The 18,606-nt window shown below is 39.5% G+C and overlaps 1 protein-coding gene across 12 annotated transcripts in view; it reads right to left on the bottom strand.

The window, feature by feature from the left end:
* The window catches only part of HECTD1 (HECT domain E3 ubiquitin protein ligase 1), a 115,772-nt gene that overhangs the window by 89,928 nt on the left and 7,238 nt on the right, over positions 1–18,606 (bottom strand). For 3 of the 12 annotated variants that reach the window (XM_067534456.1, XM_067534441.1, XM_067534446.1), the window contains exons 1-2: positions 17,765–18,299; positions 12,167–12,431 (exon numbers count right to left, since the gene is read on the bottom strand). In XM_067534456.1, coding sequence (XP_067390557.1) covers positions 12,167–12,306 — 140 coding nt within the window. In that variant the 5' untranslated portion in view covers positions 12,307–12,431; positions 17,765–18,299. Of the gene's footprint in view, positions 1–12,166; positions 12,432–17,764; positions 18,302–18,606 lie in introns of those variants that run through there. The other 9 variants (XM_067534468.1, XM_067534476.1, XM_067534403.1 and 6 more) reach the window with 6 other exon arrangements.

Here is an 18,606-nt window from a genome sequence, read left to right as displayed (position 1 = left end):
AGTGCCATTCCTAAGAAATACTTGGAAGGAGGGGAGAAACCCATTGTCTGGCTTATTACCTATTCAGTCTCTTCAGAGACTAAACTGGATAAAGGAAGGTCTCTCATTCATGAGTGTGCTTGTTCTGAGCGAAAAGTTGTGTCTACAGAAAAACTCCTTGGGGGGGGGGGGGGGTGTTTGAAGGACAATTCACCGACCATAGTCCTTGAAAGAGTTGGGGTGATCTCCGGTAAGTTTATTAGCATACATATAGTTTCTTTTATTGTTCTAATATGTTTTCTCTGTAGTGCTTTTACCTTAAGAATAAGTGGGCTTGCTTTGAATAACTGTGTGGTAACTTAACTGTGGCGACTACATTGTTTACTGTCTCAGAGGAGAAAAGTAAAGCAGGCCTGCTCATGCAGTCTGACTATCCAGGGGAATTCACACAGGTTAGGCAAATTCTTAAGTGTCTTGAGAGAGTCCTTTTAAAAAAAAAAAACAAAAAAAAAAAACCACACCCCAAGGAGACAGTTTTAGGGCATTGAGTAGGCTACGGGTTAGCAGGTATTACATCTCTCATTTGTGCGTGTCCTTCTATGATGACTCACTGTTTCTGTACTCCGAGAACCAGCACTTTTGCTGCATAATGTCTTGTGATTCTTCTGTCAACACATTCCAAAGACCTTACTGGAGCACTCGTTTATGATTCATACAACATAACAGTCTTTGAGATCAACTTTATTCTAGATCAACATTTGTCCTTTATGTCTACCCCAATCTGTAATTGATATTAACTGGGAAATTTGTCTCCCTATTTAGTAGTGCAGTCTCTGTCCCCTACATTGGATAAAGTAATTTTAAATCTTTTGTCTGTAATTTACAATATTTCCATGTATGCTAATACTGCCACTCTTTAGGTCTGAGATTACCTCAGATGCCCTCATTAATAATATGGGTTTATTAGACAATAAAGACTACTGTGAAAAGTTAAAGCAACTTGAAGAACATTTTCTGAATGTTAAAAACATGTTGTTAAGATGTGAAGAAAAGAAACAACTGCAACACTATAGAAAGTATGATTAGCAACCTGAATTAGCAATTTGAACAACATCTGAGACAAATATTAGTGCTCTGAGGCACCAGAACTGCCAACATTTTGATGTATCTGACAGAATATATAGTGTCACATCAGGGAGAATTTCTTCTAAGGATTGCCTACACAGGGAAATTTGCCAGTATAACTATACTACTATAGTTACGCCAGTATAACTCCACATGTGAATACCTGTTCTGAAATAAGAGCTTTTTCCTGGAATATCAGAATGTCCACACAGGAAGTTACACCAATGTAACTACAACAGTGTAATCAAACTGGTAAATTTCTCTATGTAAACATGCCTTTAGTTGCAAATGAAATCAGCTGAATGACTTCTGAGTAATGCAAGGGTAAAAAGATATTAAAGAAGTAAAAATATAAATTTTCATTATTATTATTATTTACAATCTGGTAGCATTCAATGTGGCCCAATTGTGTTAAATGCTGTAAAAAAAAGTGTGTTCCCAAAATGGTTTTACAGCAATTGCTTCTATCAAGAAGTAAACCGTATTGCTCAATGTAAAAGTAACCACTGGATTCAGTAAATATAGACACTTGTCATGTAACAGGAATATTTGGCTTCAGATCCTTGGCCTAGGCATATGACAAGTGGAAATAAAGTTCAGTTTCTTGCCAGTCACCATGTTAGATCCTTAAAACACTCAACTGAAAAGGACAGCTGAAAGTGTGATATATGCATTCAGCCTCTTTTGCGAGAAAAGTTCTACAGTATTTCTGCTCCATTTTAAAATAGGTTATCAAATAAAAGTTTAAAGTAGCTCAAGATTTTCAAAAGACACCAGATACCTAACACAAACCTAATGAATTGTTTAACAATTTTTATATTAAAAACAGTTAAAGTGACTTAAAAAGAATAATTTTGAAGACACTTTATACTACACGCGGCTGGAGTTAACCAAAGTTAAAGTTTAGTCTGAGTGCCTTTCAAACCAGTACCTGTTAATAGGAGTGTGCACTGGAAATGGATTTTTAATGTATGGTTGTATTGCTCTAAACTTGATTCCAGAATGCAAATGTTTCTGCTTTTAAAAACTGTATAATACAATTTAAGATGTTTGTCCAGTTTTAATGATGTAACTGAAATCCCTTTAAACTAAACATCTTTTTTAAATGAAGAATTATTTCAACTATTTTTATTTAATTTATAACTATTTAATTTTGCGTAATTGATTAGCACTATGTAAATAGGATAATGCCATGAATGTTCCTTAATCACAACACTCTTGTGGCTTAACATTCACTCCACAGTTCTTTTTCCCCCATAAGGAATGATACAATGTACAGCGCACCTCCAATGGACTGACCTATAACAAAACTGGTAATGGGAGAAGGAAATTATTCCTCTACGCCTTTGTTAAGGTTGACTATTGAGGTGGATATATTTATGGACAGTCCTTTGGCTATATTTATGTTGTAATTTTTAATTTATGGGATAAGTGCCCATAATGCAGAATGGTCACCTGTAGATGCATTTTTTAAATGTTATAAAATGAATAAATATTTCTAATAAATTTCAGAAGTTAAAACTGTGTTAGTTTCTCTCCTCTTCACCAAGCCCTGATCTGTAAAATAAGAGTGCAACCTTTTCTACCAGAGCAACCATCAACACATTAGTTCTTTGATGCCTCCTTGCCTATAAGCAAAGCTCTTTCCTGTGTGTGCTGGTCACTGACATGTCAACTCTTGCACCCTGGCTCAGGATTCAAACAACTGAGGCAATTGGGGGAGGTCCCTGATGATTGGAAAAAGGCAAATATAGTGCCCATCTTCTAGAAAGGTAAGAAAGAGGATCCACGGAATTACAGACTGGTCAGCCTCACCTCAGCCCCTGGAAAAATCATGGAGCAGGTCCTCAAGGAATCCATTATAAGGCACTTAGAAGAGAGGAAGGTGATCAGGAACAGTCAACATGGATTCACCAAGGGCAACCTGATTGCCTTCTATGAAGAGGTGACTGGCTCTGTGGATGTGGGGAAAGCAGTGGAAGTGATATACCTTGACTTCAGCAAAGCTTTTGATACAGTCTCCCATAGTATTCTTATCAGCAAGTTAAAGAAGTATAGGTTGGATGAATGGACTATAAATGGATAGACAGTTGGCTAGATCATCTTGCTCAACGGGGAGTGATCAATGGCTCCATGTCTAGCTGGCAGCCGGTCACAAGCAGAGTGCCCCAGGGATTGGTCCTGGGGCCGGTTTTGTTCAACATCTTCATTAATGATCTGGAGAATGGGGTAGATTGCACCCTCAGCAAGTTGGCAGATGACACTAAGCTAGGGGGAGTGGTAGATACCCTGGAAGGTAGGGATAGGATACAGAAGGACCTAGACGAATTGGACAGTTGGGCTAAAAGAAATCTGATGAGGTTCAACAAGGACAAGTGCAGAGTCCTGCACTTAGGACGGAAGAAACCCATGCACAGCTACAGACTGGGGACCGACGAGCTCTGCAGAAAAGGACCTGGGGGTAACAGTGGATAAGAAGCTGGATATGTGTCAGCAGTGTGCCCTGGTTGCCAAGAAGGCTAATAGCCTATTGGGCTGCATTAGTAGGAGCATTGCCAGCAGACCAAGGAAAGTGATTATTCCCCTCTATTTGGGATTGATGAGGCTGCATTTGGAGTAGTGTGTCCAGTTTTGGGCCCCCCACTACAAAAAGGATGTGGACAAGTTAGAGAAAGTCCAGCGCAGGGCAACAGAAATAATTAGGGGGCTGGAGCACAAGACTTATGAGGAGAGGCTGAGGGGTTCCAGGGAGGATGGAGCTAAGCAGTTCTCAATGGTAGTAGATGACAGAACAAGGAGCAATGGTCTCAAGTTGCTGTGGGCGAGGTCTAAGTTGGATATTAGGAAAAAGTTTTTCACTAGGAGGGTGTGAAGCACTGGAATGGGTTAGCTAGGAAGGTGCTAGAATCTCCATCTTTAGAGGTTTTAAAGCTGCGGCTTGACAAAGCCCTGGCTGGGATGATTTAGCTGAGGTTAGTCCTGTTTTGAGCAGGGGGTTGGGACTAGATGACCTCCTGAGGTCCCTTCCAACTCTATGATTCTATGAATAAACCTCAATAAACTGCTAGAACTCATTAGCACTTTGACATTTAATACATGCTCGTCAGTCAGTCTCTTTTTACTGTTACCATGACAAAGTACTCTGATACTCTTTCAGGAATACCAAAAAGCAGTTACCTGTATCTCACAGTATTTGTGATATTCTAAACAAGTCAAAAGAGCAAAAGCCTGGATAACTTTATAAATATAGAAAATATTGTATTAGAAACTGTATTAAAATAGCAAATACTTAACATTAAAGAGGCTTCCATTTTACTACAGAATATAATTTTTGGTAAATACAGCCCATTAAGGAGCTGGGATTTGATTCAAACAAACAATAACCAAAAAGGCTGTTCTTGCAGCATTAAATATATAGTATTTAAAAGTAAATAACCAAGCAAAAAAGTTAAGACTATTTAGCAAAGACATGAGTCATTTGATGTACTGCTAAAACTTTCAGAAGATCATTTGCTCTGACAAACAATAAATGTACACTTATTAATGTACTGCATCTCCAAAAACCCATGCATGTGTATGTGCCTGATTTCTTTGCTCCATGTGATCTTAAACACTGGATAGTTACAGAACTTCCTCCAATAATTTTTCTGTTGAGGCGGGCTATGCTTCCATAAATAAGCAGCAGAAGTCCAGCCCTATACATTCCATGGATCCCCTGGGATCCAGAAGCACAAGATCATCCACAGAGAATGCCTGTGCCTCTGTACTGCCTTCTCCCCATGAACACAATTACAGTGGAGGGGATTTTTTGCTTTGAAAATAGTTACTAAATTCTGAAAATTAAGCATTCAATGCAGAATAAATAAGTATGTGGAATATACTGTCAACACATTGCATGAGACTAAATTTTTATTTCTATTTCAAGGTCTTCATATCACTTAATACTAACATTTAATTATAGAGTAATTTATTGCAAATTCACAATTTTATTACTGTATAAAGATATCTATCTAGAATATTGATAATTAATATAAAATTATCTATTTAGGTGGTTTTGGCCCACGTATCTGTAGTATCTGAGCACCTCTCAAAATTATGGCATGTAAACAAATCCATTATATATTATCTCTCCCAGCAGCATATGCTTTGTTTTTCTTTTACACGTGGTGTCATTGTAGGATATGTCAAAGAAGTGGATTTTGCATTTTGCTCTGAAGACACTGTAGCTCAGGGAGTCATCCTGATTTCTGAGGCGCTAATATCCCAGGAGTGAAAACCTGCACAAATGGCATCTTTAGAGAGTTTGAAAAATAAATTCTGGGGAATAACAACATTTAACATGAACAGCGCATTAAGATGATAAAACTACCACTGAAATTAAGTATTCAGAGACTATATATATTGTAAGAAGTGTGCACTGTCCAATATACCATTTATATTACTGACAATTCATGCTTGGTGGAGGTAGAGATTTGCTGCTGCTTTAAGATCATAAAATCTTGTTCTATGTGATAGCTCTCTTTCCTATTTTGACAGGGAAGTCAAATTAATTTTACCTAAATCTGTGATGGCATCTGACTATCTGAATCCCTTCCAGGCACATGTAAAAATACAATATTACACATTTGCGGGAGACCAAAGAAGGGGACAGGAGTTACAATACCTAACAAAACAACAAAGAAACAGCATCAGGCTAAGGGTTGGTGAAGCGCCCTGTATCTCAACATAAATCAACAAAAATCAATCATTTACAATATTCTGGACAAGAAACAAACTGAAAAATCACTATCAAAACAGCATCTTCAAATTCTGAGATTAAATGCTTAATCTATAACAGATTATTGTATTTCAGAGTTTAAAATCCATTGCATTGTCATAGAGCAGAAATTTTAAACCTAGCCTCACAAATCCTGCTCAATCCCGGGTTAGAGGATCCCACCCTATAGCTATCAACTGAAATCAGAAGTGAATAAGGGTACGTCTACACTGATGGCGGCAAAGTCACCACCGTCAGATCGACCTATCTGGATTGTTTGAGCTGTCAGTGAAGACCCGCTCAATCGATACAGAAGTCAACGCAGTAAAACCACCCCCTCAAGTGACGTAGTGCTGCATCAACAGGAACGCGGTTCCCGTCGGCGCAGTGCAGTAAAGACGCCGCGCAGAAGGAAAGAACAGCACAGCTATTCTGCGTCGCTTGCGTAACTCCCGTTGACTGCCGCCCAATCACCAGTTAAATGTAGACCAGGGCTAAGATCCTCAACTCCACCTCTTCTCAGCACTTTGACCAATTATCAGACAAATGAAACCATAATGGAAATAACACATCTGACAGCTATTGCAGCAGGGGCTTCATGTAAATAGGAGTGGAGTGAAAGGAAATCTGAACATAGTGAAGGCAGGAGAGTGGTTTTAAATCCTCCATCCAGCTAATTACACTAAAGCGGTGTCTCAGGGTCTTGTCTTCACTGCAAAGTTAACTCCAATTATAACTCAAGTGTTGCTCCTAATTCAGGTCCCGTCCACACACAAAACTCCATGTGTGGTGGTGCTTTTTACTTGAGTTGGCTGATCTCAGAGCAGGCATATGGCCAAAACTAAAGTGAGCACAATGCATCAGCTGCAAACACAATCACTCATTAGCATGGGAACAGTCTAGCATCACCTGACTACGTTCATGTTTGGAATGTTGTTTTCATATCCATAAGAGCCCAAACAAGTCACACTTAACCCCTCTGTCTGATTTCTCATCTGTAAAACAGGGTTATTACTTCTCACTTTCTTGAGTGTTGTGCACATTAATTAGCTCTGCATGGTGCTTTGGAAATTGTAATATTCATAGAGTTTAAGGCCAAAGGGGACCATTTGATCATCAAACCTTCTGTACATCACAGACCATTACATTGCACTTAGTAATTCCTGAATGATATCCGATCATTAGTGTTTAACAAAGCATGTCTTCCACAAAAGACATCCAATTCTTGATTTGAAGATAATAGTAGAGCCCTGCGCGGATCCAAAAATGTAGATCCTCATCTGTGAGAATAAACTTCTATCCGACCCACAATCCGCATTCCCTATTTTATATCTATCTGCATCCGTACCACACCCACGCTGCCCCACCACAATCAGCTGATTGGCGGGTGGCCAGCCTCCACCCCCAGATCTTGAAGTTGGGGAAGACAGCCTCAAAGGCTATGAGCTCTAAACAGCTGCTTCCCCGCCTTTGAGATCCGTATCCAATCCATAATCCGCAAAAAATGGTGCATGTATATAAACCAGACATCCACAGAGTTGTAGAGCTCTAGACATCAGGAGATGGAGACTCCATCATTTCCCTTGATAGTTTGTTCCAATGACCAATCACCTTCGCTGTTAAATATTTGTGCCTAATTTCTAATTTGAAGTTGTCTGGCTTTATCTTCCAGCCATTGGTTCTTGTTACACCTTTTAATACCAGGCATTTTATCCCCATGAAGGTACTTATGCATCAAGTTGCCTCTCAATCTTCTTTTTGATACTGATGGAACTCTCTAAGTCTCTCATGGTAAGGCATTCTCTGCAGCCATCAAATCGTTTTTATGGCTCTTTTCTGCAGCCCTCCAATTTTTCAAAATCCTTTTTTAGAATTTGGACACCTGGATGCAGAATCTCAGTATCTATCTTACCACCGCCATACAGAGAGGATAAAGTCACCTCCTTATTCCTACTTGCTACTCTCCTGTTTATACATCCAACAAACACAGTAGCCCATTATACCACAGCATCCTACTGCTAGTTCACGTTCAGTTGCTTATTCACTGTGACCCCCTGAATTGCCTACAATGCTGTCAATAACAAACTCCAACAATCTATACAGATTAAATCTTTAACAGATATAAAAAAGCAATAGCCCTACTTAATCAAATTTACACGCTAACGTAAAACCTTAACAGTGACCTGAGACTATCAACAGATCAGCACATTTGACTGTCACAAGCTAGATGTTCGGGAAAGTATTTTGCCTTAACACTGCTGAGGTCACTGTAAATTATGGCACAAAAGCACCAAAAAACAGATTACACTAACTCTTACATTACTAATCTGTTATAGTATACTGTGTCATTGTGTGAATTAAGAAGTTTTTAAAAAGCAAATTTACAAAAAAACATGTCACAAGCAACTACAACATCTCCTCATGAGACAACAGCAGGCTTCCAGTTCAGAATCCTACCTCTGGATCTACAGGAGTAACTGCTAGCCTGTATTTAGTTCAGTCAACACAAAAGGACTAGACATGCTTTCCTTGGCAGTTACACAATTGTTTGCTAGACAACAGCAGCACACTAGACATTAGGAATACAAGGTTCTGTCCCTAATTTAGGGGCCTCATCTTTTCTAGGAAAAAAAGTTGGTTCCTACTTCATATGTTGTATGTATATATATATATATATATATATATATATATATATATATATAAAAATAATGTATATATATATATATATAAATAATGTATATGTTAGCTAACATGAGATAACCATGTTGCTTTCTTTCAGGAGAAATCTAAAACACCCTGAAGTCTGCTCCACATATAGCTCTTCATGTTGATTAATAAAATATAACTTATAAATAGGGAGTGTCATATTTTGTGACTTTCATAAATTATAGCACAAAGCACCAAAAACAGATTACACTAATTCTTACACTGCAAATGTGTTATGGTATATTGTCTCATTATGTGAATTAAAATTTTTTTAAAAAGCAAACAAAAAAAATCTGTCACAAGCAATTACAACATCCGCTCTCATGAGTCAACAGCAGGCTCCCAACTCAGAGCTCTATCTCTGGAGCTATAAGAATAACTGCTAGCCTGTATTTAGTTCAGCCAACAGAAGAGGACTAGACAGACTTGGTTTGAACAACGAGACCCTCTAATGAAAAAATCACCCATTTTTAAAGTTTTTTTCAACTGTCTCTATCAACCCAATTTTTAAACCATGAACAATTCAAATACTCACTCCAATTTTGTCATTTTAATTATATGATTACAAAATAAAGATTTAAAGCTCCTTTTAAGATCGACTCATTAGCATAATTTAACTGTGCAGTTGCAACCAGCACCTCCACAATAATGACTAACTTTAGCAATTATATTGCTCAAATTCCACTGTTTGAAACTGAACTATGTTTCTACTCAATCATATCACACCAAGTTTTAGCAACTTGAGCTACTAGTGTTTTTGCTACTGGCTGAAATTATAGCCATTCTAGCTGCTGAGTGACTAGCAATCAGCCTCTCTCTGAATCATTGTCACTAGAAGATGAATAAAATAATGATTCATTAACACTAGTGTCGCTAACTACTGAAGAAAATTTCATCATCTGTAAAATGCCAGTATCTTGGGTTAGAGCCATTAAACTAACTACTTGGACCATAATTTGTCATTAGCCTTATGCCCTGGAAACTGCTGTAATACAGCTAGATTCTGCCTGCATCACAATTATTGAGCAAGCATCATTTTTGTATGCTCATTCCCCATCTTTCTAACTTGGTCATAACTTTCTCTGAATTCATAGCTGGTTTCACTGTCATCTTCAAAGACATGCTCAGCATCAACAATTCACACCATTAATCTCTCACTAATTTTACTATCCCATTTTCATATCCCAAAATATGCAAGATTTCATCTCATTCAACTCTCAATTTAGTGAAGGAAGAATTTTTCAAAGAAATCCTTTCCATTAAAAGCCAGTTTACTGGCTCCTGAAATAAACTATCGCATTTCTTCACAGATCAAAGTTCTTAAAGCATAACATCTGCTTTGGCACCTCCTAGTTTTGCTGTACAACAGACAGCCATGCTTTTAAGTTTGCAAAGACATTTTTCTGGAGGTCAAAGAGCTATGTCTACATTATAAATTGGGCCATATCCTGAAGCTACTTTCAAGATTAGTTACTAAAAAATATGTGTTGTAACACACGTCAGACGATAATCCCCTATTTAGCCAAGACATAATTTCTTTTAAAATATTGTTGAAAAGCAAATCGATAAATATTTTCAAGAACTGTTAGTTATACTATCAACATGTGGGCATGCTGGCCAGCATGGACCTAGAAATGGCAACCAATTTCAAGAGGCAATCCATTTTGTAAACACAGGCTCATAAAGAAACAAAATCAATTTGAAATCTAGTCTATTAAAAAATGTTAATTAAAGAAGTTTAATTGACACCTGATTGAGTCTCCCTCCCTCCTCTGAAACTCAAGTTTTTCATTTTAGGAACCATAAAATCATAATGGTTTAAAAAAAAAAAAAAACTCAAAATATTATAACAAGAGTACAGTATTCATCAGCTATGCTTTTACAAAGAAGCACCTAAAATATACAAGAACCAAAAGCTTTGTATTTGAAGTTAAATTATTTAATTAAAAGATAAAAATGTACTATAAATAAAATAAATAAATAAAACCCCACACACTTTACCTTTCACAAGTTTATAGTTCAGCCTTATTTTCAAATATAAACATAGAAATGAAGATCTTTGTATAAATGTTCGTGATTACATTTCAACTTTTGTTCAATACAGTATGGATTTTAGTAGACAATCCACCTAAAACATACACTAGAACAATTATTTTTCAACTGTGTGCTTAAACCTATGTCAATGAAGCCAAGTTAAGAAGCCAGTAAATTAGTGTTTCTCAGACTGAGATAAAAACGAGAGTTCTGTGGCACTTTAAAGACTAACAAATTTAATATTTGCAGGCATAAGCTTTCAGCTCTCTTCTTCAGATGCAGTAATACAGAAAATAGGTAACGCAGAGGTCAGACACCATATCAGTCCAAGTGGGGATTGACAGTCAGAGGCAAGGAGCAGTGAATGCGCCTCTCTCTGACAAATATCCATTCCTAAATTATATCTATAGATTGTAAACTCTTCAGGCCAAGGACAGTCATTTGTAATCACTAACGTATTCTGTAAAATCATAGTAATGAATACCTTTTTGTATCAATTTCTGATTTTTAAATCACCATGGAATCTAGGCTCCTTAAAAGCCACTGACCCCCCATGACAGCTCCTAGTGCAGAAGCTGCTCACACATATAGGACTGAAAAATCCAGTAGAACCCTGCTAGACATATTTAAAAGCTCCCACAGCACTCAGTTCAGCCACAGCATGTACTTCTACCTAAAAGATCCACTAGAAAACTCTCCAGCCACCCCAAGGTCTTCTTCTGGTGATTAGATGGAAAGGAGGAAGTAAATAAGAGGATAAAAAAGCAGAGGTGGAGGAGCAGAAAGGAAAATCAGAAATTGAACTAATACATGACACAGAGAGACAAAGAAACCTGAGGAGCAATGACAGACAAGATGGTGAACTGTCCACCAAACCACTGCAAAGAGGGCTCCAACAAAAAGAAGAATGGAAACCCCTGCAGTAAGTGCTATTAAGTTTTAAAGGATCAAATTTTGTTCATGCCTTTGTATCAAAATACATCGTTTCTAAACCAATTAATTAGATGCACATTACTATAGAGCATCAATGATCAAACGTCAACATTAAGTGCCAGAATTAGTTATGTTAATGATTTTTATTTTGAACCTGCAAGCTAAAAAGAAGAGCTACTAGATATCATATGAGGAAAACTTAAAAACATCAACAGTAGGCATTTTAATATAAATACAGAATAAGTTGAATTTTAGTGTAAAATGGCTATTTTCTATGTTTTTTAAATTATAGAGAATGTAATGATCTCAAATAGAAGTAAATAATAACACAGTTTTTCAACACCAAACATGTTTTAAAACAAAATCAGTCAAACTGTGTGCACGAATTAATATTTCTTGTCAACTGTAAAGTCACCATACTTTCCATTCATTGCAAAATGTGTAGGTACATAAATACTGTGGAGTTAGGATGGTGTGTGGACATAGCAACAGAAGTTTTTTCTGCAATAACATTTTCAAGACTGCATAAGCTTCTAGTTTAGCATGTCAAACTTTATATATACCTACTTAGTAAGGAAAAATTGTTAAATAAAACTGCCAGAGCCTGCAAATGGAGGACAGAAATGTACTTACGTTTCAAAACAACGATCCACATTGTCTGACATCAAAAGCAGCATGCATAGCTGTTCTAAAGCTATTAGTTGCATATCCCTTTCATCCCCTTGCCCCATCTGTAGCCATTCAAGCAACGTGTCTGGGTCCACATCTGCCATGGTTTTAAAAAGCCGCCTTCACTTAAATTATAAAGTACCAAAAATCCTTAAAGTGTTCAAGCCAGAATAGCCAGAGTACCATGAAACTTTTCCTCCAGTCAGACTCAGGCTTTTGAAGTCTTCACCTGGAAAGAAGAAACAACTCATCAGGATCTGTCCAATTAATCTTTTTGATTTGTTCCTCCTGTAACATGTTTTCAGCCATCTAGTGGATCTTTCATTTTTTATCATTTAAGATCTCACACTAAATTATGACAAAGTGTTATTTTTTTAAATGTACATGCATGTAACTTAATTAGGTTACTCTTCTTAACTTACAACAAGAGCCTTGTTTCCCAATAGTAATTCTACTACTATTTTTAGGGAAAACTCACAGCTCAAAGCTAGGAGGGGAACAATTTTTCATACCTTAACTTTTATTTTCTTATAAGCTAATTTTTCAGATACATATTTTCTGAAGAATGGCTCAGTTGTTGTGATGTCACCATTAACACAAAGGTCCAACTTCCCCAATGCTAGAGCATCTCTTCGCTCAAATATCTTTTATAAAAAATTTCAAGAGATTTTACAGGTATGTACCCATTCAGAAAGACATGAAATGAAACCTACTGAGACAAATCTGCAACTTAAGACTTAGAAGGAAACCTCTATACAACTTTTAAAATATGAAGACAGCCAGGAACCACAGCACATGGAAGATATGAAGATAATGTACAGAAGCTTGAGAGAGACAATATTAGACAGATAAACAACAACATCAGGAAAAGACAGGTCTATGGAACTGGGACTATCAAGAACTGACAGGCCAGATCTAGAGAACAGAACACTGTGCTGTCTGCCTGGATACAAAACTGTTTGCAATTTGCATCCCAAGTACCAGGAAAAAACTTGTACGGAAAGGCTCCAGAACCAACTGAATGAATAATCACCTCAAGAAAATTATTAGGAGTAAGCAGAAAGCCTACAGAGAATGGAAAAATGACTGATCAGCAAAGAAATCTGTATCTTACAGGTTAGAAAACGCAGGAATATCATGAGAATTGCTAAAAGTCAAGCTGAATTAGCTTTTGCCAAGGAAATTAAAAATAAAGTGTTTTCAGTAATATAAATAAAAAGATAAGGAAAGATGAGGTTGGGCTACTATGCAGTATGAATGGAAAAGAGATTAAAGATAATGTAGGAATGGCCCGAAAACTGAATGAATGTTCTTCCTCAGTTTTCAATAAGGATGATGATATGGAAGAGAAACTGCAGAGCTGGAACTCATCTGCAAACTTGACACAATAAAGCTGGGTCTAAACAGGGACTTGGAATGGTTCTCTCATTACAAGAAGTAATTGTCACTGTTCACACATTCTCACATCCTAATCAATGGTTGTGAATAGGCCTCAACTACTCTAACTGAATGGACTTTGCTTATACCTACCTTCCCCATTGTTGTTCCTTACCCTTGGATGTATATATATATACACACCTCCTATCTGATTTTTATTCCTTACATCTGACGAAGTTATAGCCCACGAAAGCTTATGCCTGCAGAAATTAAATTTGTTAGTCTTTAAAGTGCTACAGGACTCTCATGGTTTTTAATATGGAAGATGAGCATGAAGGCAGGATGGCTGATTGAAAGGTATATAGAAACGGAAAATGCCACAACTAAGGTGGAAGAAAAACTTCAATAACTTAATATGCTCAGATCAGGGGAACCAAATAACATCCATTCCAGAATACTGAAAGAACTGGCACATGAGATTACTAGTCCAGTAGCAACAATTTTAAATAAATTTATCTATTCTTTGTGACACTGTATGACTGGAGAATAGCTAACATCTGACCTATTTTTAAGAAAGGGGAAAAAAGTGACCAGGACAAACATAAACCCATAAACTGTTCTCAGTAGTACTCAAGGCTTTAGAACAAACTGTGAAGGAAAGAACAATCAAATCTTCCAGGTAAACAGAAGAGAGGATGTAATGCAATGTGCGTTCACCAAAGGTAGATCATGCCAGGCTAACCTGATTTCCTTCTTTGAGAAGATAACTGATATTTTAGATAAAGAAAATGCAGTAGATCTTATATACTTGGACTTCAGTAAAGAATTTAACACCATACCATATCAGAAATTATTATTTAAATTAGAGACGATGGGGATTAGTACAATTGTAAAGTGGGTAAGGAACTGGCTAAAGGGGAGAAGACAACAGGTTGTGCTAAAAGGTGAACTATCAGACCAGATGGCAGTTGCTAGTGGAGTTCCTCAAGGATTGATCTTTGGACCAATGTTATTTAATATTTTTATTAGTGACTTTGGCACAAAAAGCATTAGTGTGCAATTGAAATTTGCTGATGGTACAAAGGTGGGAGGGATACACAGGAGGAATGGAAAATTATATAAAGATATAGATAACCTTGAAGACTGAACTAACAGAATTGGGATGAAATTCAATAGTACAATGTGCAAAATCTAATAAGAATTTCTGCTATGATATAGGGGACTATTCCATTGGAAGTGACAAAGAAGAGAGGGAGTGTTGGCTGATCACAGCATGACAGAGCACCAATGTGATGTGGCTACAAAAAGGTGTATATGATCCTATGACATATCAGGCAAGGCATTTCCAATTCAGATAGAGAAGTATTAATGCCATTGCACAAGGCACTGATAAGACCATGTACAATTTGGGTCATATATGTTCAAGAAAGATTAATTTAAACTGAAACAGGTGCAGAGAAGAGCTAGGTATTAGGAAGATGAGGGGAGTAGAGGGCCTCTTTCATAAGAGAAGGCTGGAAGAGTGTAGCTTGTTTGGCCTAGAAAAATGAAGGCTGTTAGGAAATATTATTGGTCTCTATGAATACTTCAGGAGGGTAAATACTACAGAGAGTGAAGGACAATGTTGGCACAAGAACAAATGAGTATAAACTAGCTATGAAAAAATTCAGGCTGGAAATTAGAACATTTCTAAACAGCAGAGGAGTGAGGTTTTGGAACAGTCTTCCAATTAGGATTTCTGGGGTCAAACAACTTAATTAGTTTTGAGAGAGAGCTGTACAAATTTATCACTGTAATTGTAGGCTGGGATCACTTGTGATGGAGTAGAGGCACAGGTCAGCAGTCCTGGTGGTCCCTTCCAGTTTATGCCTTATGTTCTTGTAACCTCATGCTTGAAGGCATCAGTCACCTGCATGGGTCAAGAAGGGATTTTTGCATATTCTGGGCTTTTGTATTTTTTTTGTTTGTCTCCTTCCTCTGAAGCATCAGAGATGATCACAGCTGGATAGGACATTGGACAGGGTGGGCTGGTGCTATGAGGCAGTTTCTCAGGTGTTTAGCAGGTTGATTCTTGCTCACATGTTCAGGGTCTAACTCATGACTAGATCGGGGGGGGGGGGGGTGTCGGTCGGGGGTCAGGAAGGCATTTTCCCCCAGATCAGACTGGCAGCAACCTCGAGGAGGTTTTGCCTCATCTAGATCTTGATCATCTAGGTATATCTCAATCAATTCCCTGCCACTACAGGGGCCTCAGGCATTGGTGCACCTCAGTCCCTCCTTCTATTCTCTGTCTGTGGCACATAATAGCCTCCTTGCTAGTGAGCCCTAATACCCTGGGTCTAATTTCAGTTATTGGGTCAGATTGGATGATCTAGTGATCCCTTCTGGCCTTAAACTGTATTTGTTAAGAGAATTACAATTTCTAACATAATGGATAAAAAGTGGAATACTACTGTAAATGAGAGAATGTGAAAGAAAAGTAAGATTTCTAAAATATTAGCATTTTAAATGTTTTGGGAGGGTTTTAAAGGCAAATAATTCAACAGTTACAAATGTACATTAAAAAATCAAAGTTTCAGGTGTACCTATATGGTAAATGGCATTATTTGTAGGTCCAATAAGACAAGAAGGTCCCCTTATCAGAATCTTAAGAGATATTTTTTACCTATATGATTATGTACCACCTTGCTCTAGATCAACAAGTCACATCTTCCTTATACACTTTGTCTTTGAAGATCAACACAACTATAATTATTTGCATACCAGAGCTGCAACAAAGGCTTTGAACCAACCTACCCAAATGAAACATGCCACAAAACCTAAAACTTAGTTATTAAAATCCCTATTTTGCAAAAATGAAATTACATTATGAATCTTGGTGGGCAAAAGTGAAATGCTGAAAAAATGTTCCCCCATACATTCTCTAGAATCTGGATTAAAAAAAAATGACAGGGGGGCCGGGGGGCCACAACTTCCACAGGACAAAGTCTGATCGCTTAGTTTACTCAGGATCACTTAGTAGTTAAATGATAACCTCATCAAGGGCATGGAAGAGGGAACTCACAAAAGGAACTCAGAAAGCTGCCTCTGAACATACTGTCTCTCAGCACAGAGACAGATGTACACTGAATCAGCAGTACTACTTCCTGCAGGCTTAAAGCCCAAAGATGTAACAAAGGATTGAGACACATACAGTCTTTTTGTAATTTTGGACTCTGATGAAAGAACAAATGTTAGATAATCAAAATGACTGCTCATGAAGTGTGTTTTACTTTTATTACCTCAATCTCTATAGACTGGTAGAGAAATCATTACAATTTTATTAAAAGTAAAGAAAAGAAGATTTAACAATACTTGCGATCCCCCAAAATGTATATATACATTTGATATCCTCTCTCCCAAGACTAACTAAAACTAATGCCAGTCAGAACAAGTGAGGTTAGGTTGCTGTTCTTGTAAGACACCAAAATAATTAACTCCAACTGGAAGACGGAAGGAAAAAAAAGCAATAGAATCAACAGAGAAACAGGGAGCTGATCCCTTGTAAAACCCGTGTCACACTCAACAGCATTGGGATGTGCCAATCCAGGCACCTGCTGCTCCTTTGCCCCAGGCAGCTTTAATCAGCCCCAAATAAACAGCTCGACAACCAAACAGCAGAGCGACACACTCAGGCTCCCCGACCAGAGACGCCGAAGAGGCCCCACGCCACAGCTAAACTCACGTCCCACCGCCTAGCGGTCTGCGGGGCCCGGCCACCCCGCTCACGTTCTCGGGGCAAAGGGAAGCTCTAGCCTGAAACCAACCGGCTCGCATCCCCAGGGTCCCGGCGGTGAGAGGCTCTCAGGGTCCTATCCCCACCTCCGGCGGCACGGGCTCCCTGAGGCCTGCCGCCCCCCACCCAGAGAAGATCTGTCTGGGACTTGCCGCCCCGCACAGTCCCCTGGGGGGCCCTAGGGCCTGACGCACCGCGTCGCCTCCCCGCAGTCCAGGCGCAGGGCGAAGCTCCCCGCTGGCTTGCCCGGGCCCTGGCGGCGCCGACCCCACCCGGCCAGACAGCGGCACTCGAGTTCCCGGGAAGCCGGAGGCCTCGCAGGGTGACCCGGCCTGGCGGCTCAGGAAAGGCCCCGCGGAGCTGCGTCTCCTCGGGACCGCCAGAGGAAGTGGCGCCGCTCCCCCACTTACCCCAGGGCCCCGGACGCTTCTCGCCGGAGCTGCCCCGGCCTCTTAGCCCCGCGGGAAGGCAGCGAGGCGGTGGCGGCCCGAACCCGGGAGCAGGCGGCAGCGAGCGGCAACCATCGTGATCCACCCGGCACGGGACTAAAGGGGAGGACGGGCGAGGGGGGAGGACAAGCGGCGCCACAGACACAGGGGGAGGAGCCCGAGCCAGTCAGCCTCGGAGTCACGCTCAGGCTCAGCCCCAGCCCGGAGCCGGTCACGCCGCGCCTGGAGCTGCCGCTGAAGGCGCTGCGGTGGCAAAGCCGAGAGAGGAGCAGGAGAACGCCCGCCCACCCTGTCTGTCTGTCCGGCCGACCGGCACCGGGACAGCCTACCGGCTGCCTGATTCCTCTTCTTCTCCCTCACATTTCCCCCAGTCCCTTCCTCTGGCGCCCTTCTTCCCACACTCTTCGTCCTCTTAAGAACCCAAGACTGGCCATACTGGGTCAGACCAACAGCCCTTTAGTCATAGGGGCTGGAACTAGGAGTGCTACCACCGCACCCTCCGGCTTGACGTGGATTCCGTTATTATATGTTTACAGGTTGGTTCAATCGCTCTCACTATAAAAAATGTTCCAGCACCCTGCCTCTAGCCCGGTATCCCTTCTGCTGACAGTGTCCAATGCCAGATGCTTCAGGGGCAATGACCAAAACAGGACAATTATCAAGTGATTCATCCTCTGTTGTCCACTCCCAATTTCTGGAAGTCAGGGGCCTCAGGCCACCCAGAGCATGGGGTTGCATCCCTGAGGGTATTGACTAATAGCCATAGTTGGACCTAGACTCCATGAATTTATCAAAAAAAATTT

This window comes from Emydura macquarii, unplaced genomic scaffold (assembly GCF_026122565.2).
Source record: "Emydura macquarii macquarii isolate MOO-44397 ecotype Brisbane River unplaced genomic scaffold, CSIRO-AGI_Emac_v2 contig_374, whole genome shotgun sequence".
Classification (NCBI taxonomy): Eukaryota; Metazoa; Chordata; order Testudines; family Chelidae; genus Emydura; species Emydura macquarii.
Note: the sequence above shows the minus strand (reverse complement) of the source record. Positions and strands in the feature narration are given on the sequence as shown.